At 31.8% G+C, this 15563-nt stretch overlaps 3 protein-coding genes across 3 annotated transcripts; 1 reads left to right on the top strand and 2 right to left on the bottom strand.

Annotated features, from left to right (window-relative positions):
- The first annotated feature begins 26 nt into the window (after positions 1-26).
- On the top strand, positions 27-710 carry LOC124920407. Its single transcript, XM_047460893.1, has one exon. It carries the CDS (start codon positions 105-107, stop codon positions 552-554), a length of 450 nt encoding a protein of 149 aa, XP_047316849.1. The 5' UTR covers positions 27-104; the 3' UTR covers positions 555-710.
- Positions 711-1777: 1067 nt separating this feature from the next.
- LOC124918280 (serine/threonine-protein kinase STY13-like) lies at positions 1778-4576 on the bottom strand. Its single transcript, XM_047458480.1, has 6 exons — positions 3905-4576; positions 3658-3790; positions 3368-3563; positions 2609-2733; positions 2257-2415; positions 1778-2175 (listed from the first exon to the last, which is right to left on the bottom strand). Exons 1-6 carry the CDS (start codon positions 4036-4038, stop codon positions 1852-1854), a joined length of 1071 nt encoding a protein of 356 aa, XP_047314436.1. The 5' UTR covers positions 4039-4576; the 3' UTR covers positions 1778-1851.
- A 9054-nt stretch (positions 4577-13630) lies between these two features.
- LOC124918269 lies at positions 13631-14171 on the bottom strand. The gene has a single exon (XM_047458470.1). The coding sequence runs from the start codon at positions 14143-14145 to the stop codon at positions 13777-13779; it is 369 nt and encodes a 122-aa protein (XP_047314426.1). The 5' UTR covers positions 14146-14171; the 3' UTR covers positions 13631-13776.
- Positions 14172-15563: the final 1392 nt, after the last annotated feature.

The raw sequence follows: 15563 nt of genomic DNA, 5'->3' as shown, positions 1-15563 counted from the left end.
ATATGATTGAAAAATAAATTTAAAAAAACATTATCTTCAAATGTAAGGCTACAATTTTATTTCCTTAAAGATAACAAGATGGTCCCATATACAAGCTTTTCTCCATGAATCCAAAAAAAATGGAGGCTCCTACTGAAAATGAATTGGAAATCCTCAAGGCAGTGGCACAAGCTAGGCAAGGCCGAGCTGGAAATAGCCCGAGGTCTACAAGTGAATTTGATGCCCATCGACTGAAGTTCACACCAAAGCCATCGCGGTTTCGAATAGAGGCAATGAAATCAAAGGGTAGAGAATGGAGAACAATGATTTCGCGTAATTGGGATTTCGGGCAGTCACTTTTGGATTCTCACGAGATTGTGGCGGTCTCAAAGAGGATAGAACAAGAAGGGTTGGTGCTCGAAAAGGAAATCGAAAAGGATATTGGTCGGAACGGGAGGAAGAACAAGAGAGGAGAAAGCAAGAACAGCTTGAGGAATTTGTTCAATCGTGTGTCTTCTAGGTGGTATAATAATAATAATGATAATGATGTTACAATGGGGTATGAATCTGATTGATTGATTTATGATAACTCCATTTCTTTCTTCATCTTCTATTAATTTTTACCAAAAAAGAAAGATGAATCTTTTTGGATTTATAAATTTCAAAAGTTTGTTGTATAGTGGTTTTAAACTCTATACTTAATGGGAAATAAAAGGAATATCTGGTCTTGACATGACAGTGTAATATGGTTAAATTTGGCTAACTAAGGGTATTTAATTATAATCATTTGTTTTGTGATTTATTAAAAAAAAATTATATTGAGATATTTTATGCATGCCATATAACTTGAAAAAAACATTATTATTATTATTTTTTATTTAACTTTTATCTAATTTACTAGTGATTGCGAATTGAATAATGATAATGAGAACACTCGAGAGTGCAAAGAGTATGATAATTATTATTGGTCGAATTGTCAAATCGTGACTCTTTATTAGCGGCTAATTGAGATTTCAGTCATCATTTTTTAAACCTCACAATTTAAGACTCTTTATTGTTAAAGTTATACAAAACGAGATTTGTCTTTTAACATATTCAATATTCAATTCGGATAGCATTTACGTGATATTTATAAATAAATAAAGTATTAATGTCACTAATTTAACTATCAAATTTCAGCGAAGTGAGAGTTTTGACTACTTTACGGTAAAAAATCGGTTGTCAAAATCATTAATTAACTGAAATTCGATAGTTAAATTATTTTATTTATTTATAAATGTCAGGTAGATAATAAGTTAACGTCGTTTGACATTATTACTACAAAACTTCTTTTTGTATAACTTTAACGATAAAAAAGCCCTAAATGTCGAAGTTTAAAAGAAAAAGTCTGAAATCCTTTCAAATAAGGAGTTCCAATTTGACAATTTAGCCTATTATTATTTATTAGACAATTATTTTTATTTGTCTAAAGTGAAATAATATTCTACTCATCATATTTCATTTTAATTGAGTATTTATTTTTCAATTAATGAGAATTGAACTTAAATGCCAATTATTTCTTATTTGAAAGGTTAACCAGATAATATTTTACTATGATCTCTCATTTTAATTGATTTTTTTTTTTTTATCATTCGTAAAAAGTATTTCAATTGAGTTGTTTTAAATGAGAATCGAAATTAATATTCGTAAATGTTACAAATCATAGAAAAATCATAACTTGCTACTATCTCTATATGGTTTTATAATTTCATTTTGTTAGTTCTCTAATCTTATGATCAAGATTTGTGTTTAGTTAAGGTAGGGAAACACATGCACATTATATTTAGAAATGGACAAGGTTAATTAGTAATTTTATGGATAAGAGTCAACAAATCAACAACATAAGCTAAAACAAAAGAATGAACTTCTAGGTTGGTTCTCCCCTTCACCATCACCTCTAGGCGTTTCACCCGAACCTCCATTTCTTAACCCGATCAAAGAACTCGTCCCTGGCGATTCCGGTGAAAAAACAGCGTTCTCCGTCATAAAAATCCTAGAAGGAACCGCGTTAACGGGAGGCGAAATCATCGATAGGTAATTTAGAAGCATCCTAACTATTTGGCCAAAGTTGGGCCGTTGATTAGGATCTTCTTTCCAACACGAATCAAGAATTAAAGCTAGTTCTTCAGGAATGTTGTCCAATCCAGGCCTCACGTTCTAAATCCGAATCACAAAAGAAAAATTGAAAAACGACAAAATGGAGACTATTAAAAAACCGAAAAGGAAGGATTTTTAAACCTTGAATGCGGCGGCGTAGGCTGCTTGCAAATTCGACATGCCTTCGAAAGGCAACTTGTTGTATAAAAGCTCCCATAGAACAATGGCGAAACTATAAGCATCTACTTTATGGTTGTAATGTTGTTTCTCTCCATGTCTCAATGTAACGGTACTGTATAACTAATTATAACAGAAAACAAACATGTCTAATTATTTTATTTTTTTTTAATTTAGGAAGCTAGCACGATCTCATGGCCATGATCCTCAATTTTAACTTAGTAGGAATCGAACATATGATATTTAATCTCTTAGAAACAAATACCATAATGTCAATTGAGATATTTATAATCTAGTTCAAACAAAAAGTAAGTACCTCCGGTGCCATCCAACGATATGTCCCGGTTTCTGCAGTCATCATTTCCGTCAATGACTCTTCTCTTGCCAGACCAAAATCCACAAGCTTAATCGTTTTCTCATCAGCTGTCAGGATTAAGTTTTCTGCAAAATTCTTGTGCGAGGGTATATGAGTAAATATGCCCATGTTTGTAACAAAATCGAATTTAATGTTTGTCTAATGTGTAAACATATTCTCAAACACTTATGTATTATCTTAACTTGAACTTGTTTCGAAGGTATTGTTCAATCTTGTATTAGACCAACTACCAAACCAACACGAAAAATAGATCATGTCTTTCAAACGAAATCTTAACCAATAGGGTAGTTTGAGGACAAATTTGAGCATATATATCTAAGCCATTTGGAAACACTTTCTAAAACCAGAGATCAAATTGGGATGAGTTTGGATAAGAAAACCGAGACATATCCATGTTTTCTCATCCAAACTCAGCTCTAGCTCTAGAAAGTATTTACAAATCGTGTCTAACAATTTGAAAATACAAAAACAGTTAATGAACTGTCTATTACTAAATTTAGTTTTCAAACGTTTCTGTATTAAAAAAACAGATTCAAATACAGAATAAAAACAGTTTTCCTTAACAGGACACCTTTGAACAAATTCACTCTAAAGAATTCCCATAGTTAAATGGGAAATTTGGGCATACTTCTTATAGATAAAATTCAAAATCAAGAACATAATTGTGATGTTATTTCATTTGTAAAAAAACAGACAAACCTGGTTTGAGATCGCGATGAATAATCCCATGAGAATGCAAACATTCTACTGCCCGAGCAATGTCAAGTGCAAAGCCAACAGCTAGACGCGTTTCCAAGGAATTGGGACGCATGTTAAGCAAATACTTGCGTAAAGTTCCACCGAGTAAAAGTTCAGTCACTATAACCATAACCGGATCATTGCACGCCCCAATAAACTACAAACAAACACACAATTACATCAGATAATCTCAATAAAAATCAAACCAAATGTAAACAAACAGACTGTATTAATCATGAAACTAAAACAACCTTAGCCAGATTTTTGTGTTGAACTCTTGATAACATAGCAACTTCCCTTGCAAATCGCGTTTCTCTCTTCAAGATCTCTTCTTGAGTATCTCCTCTATGGACTATTTTTATGGCAACACTTTGATTCTTATATCTAACCAAACATTAATTAACAACTTGGTAAGAACTAAGAACAGAAACATATGAACAAAACCTATCAAAACAGAACACAAATTTAATCTAAATTCTAATGCCAAAAAGAACTTACTTTCCTTCATAGACTTTAGCATGAGCTCCTTCACCAATCCTAGGACCAACAAAGAGATGTTTAGGATCAATCAGCCACTTGGAATCCAAATTAAATTCATCAATTGAGTAAAACCCATTTCCAGATTCCATCATCTTCACAAATGCAGCAGAAATCTATTAGCATCAAAACCAGAAAGGAACCCTAAAACCCATGATCAACCATTCTTCACGAAAATAACCCATCATAAATACTAAAAATAGATTCAATTCAAGAGAACAGAACACTATTCACACTGTAATTGGTTTAGAACAAGCTGACATGAAGCAGTAAAACAAGTCTAGGTAGGTGTTGTCATGTACTGTGATGTACGGACAAATCGGTAAAGTTTCCAATTACAGTGAACAACCCTACTTCATAAATCATGTCCACCAACTATAACCCACATGTTGAATGGACGAGAGAAAGAGAATCAGAGCTCAAAACCCAATAATGGGTGATGGGTGAAGAACATTTAAATGGAAGATTGAAAGGGTTAAGTTGAATAAAAATTGTGTTTACACCCTTTTGGATCTTGTATTGAAATGGGTGATGGGTTCGGATTTGTTTAAGAAATTATATAGGTGAGTCTTGATCTGTAGACAAAATCATTGAAAGAGGATTGTCTCTTTCCTTAGAGGAAAGATGATGATTTGATTTGTTTTGTTTTTGTTATTTTTGCACTATTAAAGACTGTGGGGGCCAATTAAACTAATCAACCTGCACATGCTAACTCATACAAGTTCATCCCTCTTCACCAATTATCTTTACAAAACCTGATTTAAGAATAAGAAAATTTTCAAACTATTTGATTAAGATTAGAAAGAAAGACTAATCTGTATCACGGGGGGAAGGTCTTACCTCCACTAGAATTGGACTCATCTATAAATCTTTTATATGGTTTTGGAATTGGAATCAAATACTTGATCCATATTTCTAATTCAGATTCAGATTCAACTTTTGTTTTCAAATGAATAATATAAATTATCTTTAAAATTTGAAACAAATATTTGATTATGATTCTGAATATGACATATATTTTTGATAATTTTGAATGTCAGTATCATACTTAACCCTTCTCATGACAAAATGGTTAAGTTTGCGAGTTTAATACCTATTAATTGAATCATTACCAATAAAAAATATATATGAATTTTATGTTAATTTGGGGAAATGTTAATTTCTTATATTAAAAAAATGAAATTTATTTTGTTAAATTATATTCTTATATATTTTATTAATCCTAGTATTTGAGTGAGAATTATTTAAAATATTAAAAGGTCTTATACTAAAAATGTTTGAATATAATGAGATGTAAGGTATTCTATTACTCTAAGGAATAAATCATGATTTTAAAAAGAAAAATATATCATCTTATAGAAGGGTATGGGGTTAAAGAAATCAAAAAAATAATACTTTACACGGGAAAATTGGGGACTGATCTCATTGTTTGTGATACTCCAAGTTGATTTCACAATTGCAATTTTTGGATATTCTTTTATTATATTTTCTTTTTGATTTTATTTGAATAATGTTAAGTTTTCACTTTAAATTATTAATAGTTTTGTATCATATAACATTACACAATTTACAAAGAACAATCTAATTCAAAAAAAGATCATACGAGAGTCACCCAAAATAAGTGCTGATTTTATTTATTAATTTTTTTTAAGATTAATACAATATTATATAAATAATAGTCGTTTAAATATAACAACAAAAACAGTATAGAAACACGAGTGTTACTTTTCACTAAATACACCAAAAACACAACGAGATTGATCATTTGAAATCAATAATAAAAACATAAACAAAAAAAAAATGTTTACCAACGAAAAAACATAACATAAAATCTTAAATTAACGAGATTAGAGATACTCAAGAAAATCAATGAATTCACTTTGACTACCGTTTTTTAGATGATATCTCATATATCGTCATAATAATAATAATAATAATAATAATATTTGTAGTAAACACATTGGTGGAATCCTATAGTTTCTTTCGAGTCAAATAGTCCATAAAAAAATAATTGGAATATGAATTAATTAACTCAATTCAACCGAGCTCAATGTTTTTATCTAACATTCCAACACTCGGAAATTCAACCGAACTCAATGTTTTTATCTAACATTCCAACACTCGGAGATTGACTCAAGCTCACCCACAAAATAAAAAATAATAATTATGATAATAGTATATTTTGACAAAATAGATATAGATCTTTTTCTTATCACTTATTCATCACTTGTAAGTATTCATTATCCATAATATTTATACCCATTTAAATACTTCTTCATATAAACTAAGGGATGACAATATATAAATAAACTTATAAATCAATGTCAAATTCAGTTAGCTTACCAAATTATAGTTTAATAATAATAATTGTAGTAAACACATTGATCGAGTACAATCACTAAATGTCCTATAATTTTTTTCGAGTCAAATAGTCCATTCCAAAATAATTGGAATATGAACTCGGTTGAATAGTCCATTCCAAAATAATTGGAATATGAACTCATTAACTCAATTCAACCGAGTTCATTGTTTTTATCCAAACATTTCAACATCGACAATTGACTCAAGCTCACCCACAATAAATAAATAAATAAAAAATTATGATAATAGTATATCTTGACAATCTTTTTCTTATCACTTATTCACCAAACTTGTAAGTATTCATTGTCCATAATATTATATACCCATTTAAATACTTTTTCATATAAACTAAGTGATGAAATATAAATAAACTTATAAATCAATGTCAAATTAAGTTAGCTTACCAAATTATATCTATATTTAGGTATTTTTCTGTCAAACTAATCAACATTATTTTAATAATTAATTAAAATATTTTCTATTTTATTATTATATATTAATATTATTTAAATATTTTTACCAACAAAAATTAATTTCTTTTAAAATCATTATAAATATGACCATGTTTGAAAAAAATTCACCCCCTTTAAAATCGTCGTTATATTTGTTAATATATACATAAATAAAATATAATTCCGAAAATTATTTCATCTAAATTAACATCAAGATAGTGTAAAAAATAATAGTTTTAAAGTAACTAAAAAAATCGTCCAAACCTAGCTCAAGCATAATTTTTTTTTAAATGTCAACTTTTATTAAAAAAAAACGCAAGATACGTTACAAAATAGAAGTAAAAAATAAAATAAAAAATAAGAAAACAACATAAGAATATTAAATGTCAATAAGATTAAAAAAAATTCATCCCGTACAAGTCCTCTTTTTCGGATTGAGGGAACACGTGTAACATAAATCCTTTGAGACGCTCGTATCCATAACTTTTTCCTTCGAAAACTCTTCTATTTCTTTCTTTCCAGATTATCCACCACATGATGAGGGGGATGAGTTTCCAGTCATCCACGATTTTGTTGCTAGAAAATAATTCAATCAATTTTACCTAAAAATCAACGACTTTTGATGGTGTTTCCCATTGAAATTGAAGAAGGTTCTGCAGAAGAGCCCACATGCTCTTAGCAAGGTCACAATGTAGAAGAATGTGATCAATGGATTCTTCATTCTTCAAACAAATGTTAAATCTGCTAGAGAGATGAAATCATTTCTTTTTTAATTTGTTAGTTGTCAAGACTCCTCCATTAATAGCTAGCTTCCCAACCAAAAGACGAGATTTTTGATAGAATTTTTGATTTTCACACCTCTTTCTGGGATTGAGTATTTTGGAGAGACGCATAATAAATGTAGCTAGTTTTAAAATCAGGAGAGCCAGACAAAGAAAACTTGTCGTTAGTCTCTAGATCAATCGAAATGTTGGTTAAGAGCATTTATGAGGAGAACTTGTCTCCCCTCCTCTTTGGTGGAAATTCGTTTATTTAAAGGAATTCTCCAAACAATTTGGTTAGATGTGAGACGAAAACAGTCTGTCACTTTAGCCTTCTTTTTGTTAGAGATCCCAAAAAGATCCCGATAAGTGTTTGACAATTTTCCGCTGGGGTGCCACGAATTATGGGATAAATGTCAATTTTATGCACAAAGTTGGAGCGTGGTGTCAAATTTGTATATTAAGTTGTAAAATTCTATTTATGTATATAAACTTGACAATATGTGTCAAATTTATTCATTTAACGGCAAAAAACTTAACGGTGTTAAATTTTGACAATTATGCAATAATAATAATTGTTTTTAATCCACGCCATTAGCCATGTATTAAATATATATATATATATATATATATATTTAATACACATCAGCAGTAGTGCATTGACCATCGAAGATGAACTTTGGGTCAAAACAGAAGGGGAATTGGAATCGACCCGGAATTGTCTTCCGTCTGGAATCCGCCAGTAGGAATTACCCCATTCCTTACAGAACGTTTTCTACATATTTCAGAGACGATGATATCTTCCATTCATATCTCCTTTTCTAACCTACATTTCAACTCATCTACAAACAATCTATAGAAAAAATTCAGTGTTTGATTCTAACAAACTTATAAAACCCATTAGAAACAGTTTTTGAAAGAGAAACTCTAAAATCCATCTTCCATTTTGTTCAATCCAACAACACTCATCTCATCTGCGACATGATCTACGCGAATAGGGTTTTCCAGATTTCATAATCATATCGGAAATCATCAAAGAAGAAGAACAACATACGAATACTCAAACTCAACGATTTGACGCCACCATGCTTGACAACTACACAGAGGAATTGGCGAAATTGAGGATTAAGATTTTGAAAGGGAACGTAGGTTTATTCTTATGGATGGAATTACGAGGGTTTCTCCATGAACAAAGCGTTAAGCAGTAGAGATGAGTTGGATTAAAAATTTATATATTTAATATTTGATATCTGATGTGGATTAATATTTTTTAATAATTATATAGTTATAAAATAAAATTAACACCGTTAATATTTTTCTGTTAAATAGAATAAATTTTACACATTTTGTCAAGTTTATATACATAAATAAAATTTTACAACTTCATAAACAAATTTGAAACCTCTGTCCAACTTTATGTATAAAATTGACATTTATCCCCACGAATCATTCAAAAAATTAATTTTCTTACCATTACCAACCGTAAAAATGAGAAAGGATGGAACTTCTCCCCTACTTTATAGATACGTCTCCAAAGGCTTCTACCCATAAACTTTCTCCCAAAAGAGGCATCCATTCGTTATCTAGAATTCCGTACTTGACGATGATTGCATTCTTCCAAAGACTTGTGTTTTCGTTGAGGAATCTCCACCACCATTTACAGAGGAGTGAAGTGTTGAAAAGAGAGAAGTCCTTGATTCCGAGTCTGCCGTCAACAACTTCAAGCTTTGTTGTGTCCCATCTCACTAAATAAGTGATTTTAGATGAGTTAGAGTTACCCTAGAGGAAATTCCTAATGATTATGTCCATTCTGCTCTTCCAAAATGCCAACTTATTTCTCATTTTCTCAATGATAGGATTCTAAATATCCTTGCAACTAAATTTGGCACCGAGAGGAAAACCGAGATACTTTGATGGGAGAGAACCAATTTTGAACCCCATATTTTTTTGCTAATGAATGGGTGTCATTAACATTACCAATGAAAAAAAGTTCAGATTTTTCTTTATTAATCTTCAACCCCGAGCATGCCTAAAAAAGAATAAGAATATTTCGAAGAGAATGAAGGTTTTCTGTTGTAAGTTTAGTAAGACAAAGAGTGTCATTAGCAAAAAGTAAGTGAGATATATAGTTGGGTCTTCTCGTCGTTCCTATATTAGTTTCCGTGAAAAGACTAGCATTGATGACTCTCTCGAATAGTTTTAACAAACCTCCCATAACCACCGTGAAAAGGAGATGTGATAAAGGATCCCCTTGTGTAAGTCCTCTCGAACTTTTGAAAAACCTAGATATCGTGCCGTTTATAAGAATTAAGAACTTAGGTAATTTTGATCAACCTCCTCCATTTTACTCCAAAACTCATCTTTTCGAGGAGAGAAAAAAGAAAATCACAACTCACGTGATCAAAACTTTTTCGATATCAAGTTTACAAAGGCAACTCGTCCCCTTTCTTCTAGTAATATATTCAATGCACTCATTTGCGATGAGATAAGTGTTAGTGATCTGTCTATCTTGTACGAACGCCATCTGGTTAGGAAAAATGAGTTCTGCAAAAGAACTTTGAGCCTTTACCTAAAGTTTTCGTCAGGATTTTATAGAAGCTTGTCACAAAGCTAATAGGTCTGAAGTGTTTGAGTTCTTTGACCCTTGAATCTTCCTAACAAGGACAATAAAACTAGAATTCCAATATTTCTCAAAGGAATCCGTAGCATGAAAGTGCTTGAACGAGCTCAAATAGTCCTCCTTAATAAATTCCCAAGACTCTTTAATAAAAGCGATTGTGTATCCATCCGGGCCAGGTGATTTAATCTCCATCACAACTTGTAATAGCTTTCCAAATCTCTTCAATTGTAAAATCTTGTTCGGTAGAGGATTTTTGTTGCTCGCTAATTTTGTTAAAGTCGTTTCCTCCCAAAATCGATCTCTCGCAATCTAGCTTTTTGAGAAGATTCTCATAGAAAGAGAGAATGGAATCCCGAATGGAGTTTGCCTCAACAATCTCAATCCCGTTACCTTAAGGATATATATTTGATTATATTTTCTTCGATAGTTTGCAAAGTTGTGGAAAAATATTCTATTAGAATCCCCTACTTAAGCCATATACACCGTGATTTTTGTCTTGCGTGAATTTTGTCCATGAGGGTGCATCTCTTAGAGGTTTCCGCTTCAGTCAGATCTCGTTCTTCTTCCAACCTGTCAATGATATCAATCTCTTGGGAAACGTTAGTAATGTTAGAACGAAGAGAGCCAAAGTTGACTCATCTCCATAATTTAATGAAACTTTTAAGATTTTTAAGTTTAAAAGAAAGGATAAAAGATGGTCTCCCCTCAACATGTGAGTGATCCACCCACCACTTCCCCACTTCTAACACAAAATTTTGATCTAAGAGAAGAGCGTTTTCGAATCTAAAAGGTAGTTTAGGCTGATAGGGTTGGCCATAGTTTAGGGAAAGGGATTTATGGTTAGAAAGACGTCTTGTTCTTTCATAATGGCTTGTTGGATGATAATGGTTCTCCCATTCTGAGTTGTAAAGAAATCTATCGATGCGAGACATACTTCCATTGTTGTTATCACTTTTCATAGTAAATTTGGCACCCTCGAGAATATGGTCAATTAAAAACGAGTCGTCAATAAACGTGTTGAACAAGTTCATCTCTGTTGTGAAACTACTTGAGTTTTTTTCTTTCGCTTAGAGCCCTAACCATGTTGAAATCGCCACAAAACATCAAGGTACGGACCATTGATTTTGTAAATCATATAGCTCATAGTTAAAATTAGTTTTCTTATTATAGTCGACCAGGCCATACACAGCATCGAATGCCCGGATGTTCCCTTTGGTGATGCATTTGAACTTAATGAATATTGAAAATGCCCTAAAAATAGTTTCTTCCGCTTGAAAGAGATTTGTGTTCCAAAGAACAAGGATTCCTCCTGAATGTCCATTAGCATTTAGATTCGTCTAGTTAAGTCAGTGAGGAGGTTTTCCACGAGATTCGAGACCATTATTTCTTGGAGAGCAATAATGTCGCAATTACATGAGTTAATGAAAGAGAAAACAAATTTTTTTTACTAGGGTTATTCAAACCCCTCACATTCTATTAGATTATCTTGCTTAATATAAAGATAATTAGGTTGATTGAGGTTTCAGAATCACCATTTCAGGTGATTCTTGGGCGGTAACGACCATATTTGTTGCCTCTACTGGGATCCCAGTTTCTTTATCGTAATCAGATATGCAAATCCATTCCTTACACATTTGTAGCCTTCGATCTATTATCTACGGCTTCAATGTGAACTGTATTTGCGAATCTCATCATATCTTTAAATTCTCCTTCGGATTCGTCGTCTGTACTTTTCTGTGAATTGGTAATATCGGGTGTTGTCAACTGCACTGGACAAATTACTTTAGGGGTATTCAATACTGAAGGGGTAGTATGTTGTGAAAAATGGGTGGGGGAATGTGGTTGGGTGGTTTTGTGGGGAAAATGTAGTTGAGTAGTTTTGAGGAAGAAATGTAGTTGGATGATTTTGAGGGAGAAATGTAGTTAGGTAGTTTTGAGGTTGGATATATGGAGGAATAGTTTGCGATAAAGAGTTCAATGGGTGAGTTTGCGAGAATGGAAAAAACGAGGGAAATTGTGTGGTAGAAATGATGAATGAGGGTATGAATGGAGTGGGTGGGCTTGGATGATGGTAGTGTTAGTGTTGACCGATGGGGGCTGACGTGCCAGTGAGTTTGGATTTGTGTTAAGGTGTATATTGGATGATGTGTTATGTTTACGTCTTCTCGTGTAAGAGATTGTGGAGATTTTATATCGACTGGGATTTAGGTCGAGAATAGATTGAGTTGTATAAATAGGCTGTGGTGAGAGATGTGGTTGTGTTTGTTATATCAGGAGAAGGTAGAGAGTTGAGTTTGTTAAATGTGGGGATAAAGGGTGTGTGGGAATGAGAGAGTGTATGGGAAGTAGTTTGTGTTTGTGGTGTTCTAGCTTCAGAGTTTATTGGTGGTGGTTGACTGATTGGGTGTTGGGGGATAATTTGGCTCAAGAGGATGTTTGGGATAGAAATTTTATTGCGGGTCGGGGTTGCGTGGTTCATTGGTGGATTATGCTTTGTTTTAACCTGCTCATTGGAGCTTGATGGCATTGGACCTCTATCCATAATTGATACTGCTGGAGATGATTCTGACCAAACCGGGAGATCATAGATAAAGCATTTATCCTCTATCTTAATCTAAGTCGGAATCGATTGTCCCGAGTTGTCAACCTTTATTTTGGCCCATTGTAAGTTGGTTTTAGCCAATGTCACTACATCGATTTCCAGCAAGTCGTCGCAAGAGTTACCAATCTTTGTGATTGCTTCAGAATTCTATAAATGGACGGGTATACCGACAATACGAATCCATGAGGATTTCAACTTTTCTAGGGTCGAACAATAACCTGTGAATTTGCTCCATTTTTAAATTTTTACTTCATGTCCGTAGAAATGCCAAATTCTGCTAGCCACCTTAACTTTATCACTATTGCTAGCAAATTTGAATAAGTGAAATGAGCTGCAAAGATCCTTAATCACGATAGGGCGCTCAATCGGAAGTACCTCTACAGCCCAAAATTGAAGATCTTCTGTAGCGGGGCTAACCCCGTTCCAGGGTTCGCAGAGAGCCACAAAGCTCGACTCGAGGGAGATGTTGGAAAACTTATACTTCACTAGAACATCATCTTTACGACTGAAAACATAGTGTTTTATACCTTCTATAATTATGCTATGACTGGAAGCATAATTTTCTTCTTGTTTAACACATGGATTATTTAAAAGTTATGATTAATATTAATTTTAAGAAATTGAGTTTTTTAGTTAATTTTTTTTAAAAATATATATTAATATAATTATAAAATTATTATTATTATTTTAAATAAAAAGTATTTTAATATTTTAATTAATAAATTTAATTTATGTCATAATATCAAATTATAATTATTTAAATAATGATCAAGAACCAAAAGAAGGCCTTAATGAAAATATATATATTTTAATAAATTTATCCACTATTGTTTAATAAAAAAAAATAAGAAAAATAAGAAAGTATTTTCAAAATTTTCCTTATCAATAATATATTATATATAATATTATTTATTTAATTTGAATTGAATAACATTGACAAAATTGATAAAACTAATTACAATATTATTATACATATTAATTAATCCTTTAAAGTTCCTTATCAATCTCACCACCGGAGAAGAAGAAGATAAAGATTTTTACATAGCAATGGCAGCAAGACATGTAGCAGTTGCAGTTAAACTCAACATAGTACCCAAAGCAACAATTCCTTTCTCTTTTATCACCACTTTCAACATCTGCACCGCCACATCCGCCGTGATCTTCCTCCCCCTTGCCGCCAACGCCCGCCGCCGGTTTCCGGCGAAAGCCAGCAGTACCAAAACCGTTATCCACACCACCACCGCCGCCCTAACCGCCGCAATCACCACCAAAGATGAGACGATAACCGCCCCGATAATCGCTATTGCGGCGGCGGATGTGGGGGAGACGGCGGCGATCGGAAAGATGAAGATTAAGGAGAGAGAAAGGAGACATGGAACAATATTATTATTTAGTCTCATCATCATATAATGTTTTATTCTTTCATTTCTATTACTACAAATCATGTATAAATATATATTTTTCTTTTAAAGAAAGAAAGTGAGAGACATAGTGCGATGAATGTGGAATTAATTGAATTAAAAAGGAATAAAGTAGAAAATAATGATCTTTGATTTTTTCAACAAACTCAAATTAGTCCTTGTGTTTTTCTAAAATGTAAATTTCAAATAAGTTCAGGCTAGTTATAGATGAATTGTGTCCATTGTATAGAGTGAAATAAGAGATTCATGATTTTTTTTTTTTGGAAAATGATAAACTCAACAAAATATTCAACGAAAGTAAGTCCATGAATTAACATGGCATGATATGTGAGTAAGAGAGAGAAATTTTTTAAAATGTCCCAAAACAGTCATTTTGGGTCCCGAAACGGTCATTTCGGTAAAAAGAAATATTAAGATTGCAATTATGTGGCAGATTGGATTGTAATGAAATGCAAATAAATCGGTTCACCAATAACTTGGAATGAATTTAACTTTTAACAAATTTAAAACCTAATTTTTACTGAACACAGATTTTTTTAGTGAATTGGAGCGAGAAAATTTAATTGAATTAAGATGACTCAAAATAGAAATAAAAAAGGAAATGGGCTTTTCACTTATACGACATATTTTGTCTTCTTAGGTTTGTTTATTTAAAGAAAAAAATGATACAATTTAAGATATCAAAGTTTATAAATTTTCAAAGAGAAAATCATAATAAGAGAATTATTTTCTCTCCTGATTTTATTCATATTATATTATATTATAATTTTATAAAAAAAATGTTAAAAAGAAAAGAAAAAAGAAGGAATTATTAAGGGTGGTGGGTGGGGGATTGGATAGGCTGGCCAATGAGTTGAAAATCTCCCATGTGCAGCTCACATGCCTTTTCCTCTTTATGTCTCCAATTCCCTTCTAAAATTCCAAAGCCATTAATTTATAGCTAGTTAACTTTCACTTTCATTACTTATTCAAGAAAATTTAAAGTACAACAAACTTATAAACCTATATTTTCATTTCATATATAACAACAACAACAACAAATAACTTTATTTTTTCAAAACTTATATATTTATTATATATTTGGTAAGCTTTTCCATGGTTAACTATTCACCTTAAGAAGCCATATTGTTTTTGTAAATATTGTTAATCTATATAACCACTACTTAAACATTTACAAACAACATAGGAATGAGTTAATTCAACTATGATAATTCAAGTCATCTCCTCTTCGTTTAGCGGAAAAGAAGAGATGTATATCCTCTCTTCGCGTTTGGTTAAATTAGTTAAGTGTTTTTGCATATTTAATTAATTAACATGAGAAACTGCCCAACATTCTAAAAATAATAATAATAATAATAATTCATCATAAGTCTAAAGAACATTACCTAATACATTAAAAGGTC

The sequence above is a fragment of the Impatiens glandulifera genome, chromosome 1, assembly GCF_907164915.1.
Source record: "Impatiens glandulifera chromosome 1, dImpGla2.1, whole genome shotgun sequence".
NCBI lineage: Eukaryota > Viridiplantae > Streptophyta > Magnoliopsida > Ericales > Balsaminaceae > Impatiens > Impatiens glandulifera.
Note: the sequence above shows the minus strand (reverse complement) of the source record. Positions and strands in the feature narration are given on the sequence as shown.

Excerpts from the sequence above, each read along its gene's own strand:
- LOC124920407 (XM_047460893.1), top strand. The coding sequence starts at position 105 with ATGAATCCAAAAAAAATGGAGGCTCCTACTGAAAATGAATTGGAAATC.
- LOC124918280 (XM_047458480.1), bottom strand. The coding sequence starts at position 4,038 with ATGATGGAATCTGGAAATGGGTTTTACTCAATTGATGAATTTAATTTG. Across the intron at positions 3,564-3,657 it reads AACACAAAAATCTGGCTAAG|TTTATTGGGGCGTGCAATGA; the intron begins GTTGTTTTAGTT and ends GTTTGTTTGTAG. Across the intron at positions 2,416-2,608 it reads ATCGTTGGATGGCACCGGAG|TTATACAGTACCGTTACATT; the intron begins GTACTTACTTTT and ends TGTTATAATTAG.
- LOC124918269 (XM_047458470.1), bottom strand. The coding sequence starts at position 14,145 with ATGATGATGAGACTAAATAATAATATTGTTCCATGTCTCCTTTCTCTC.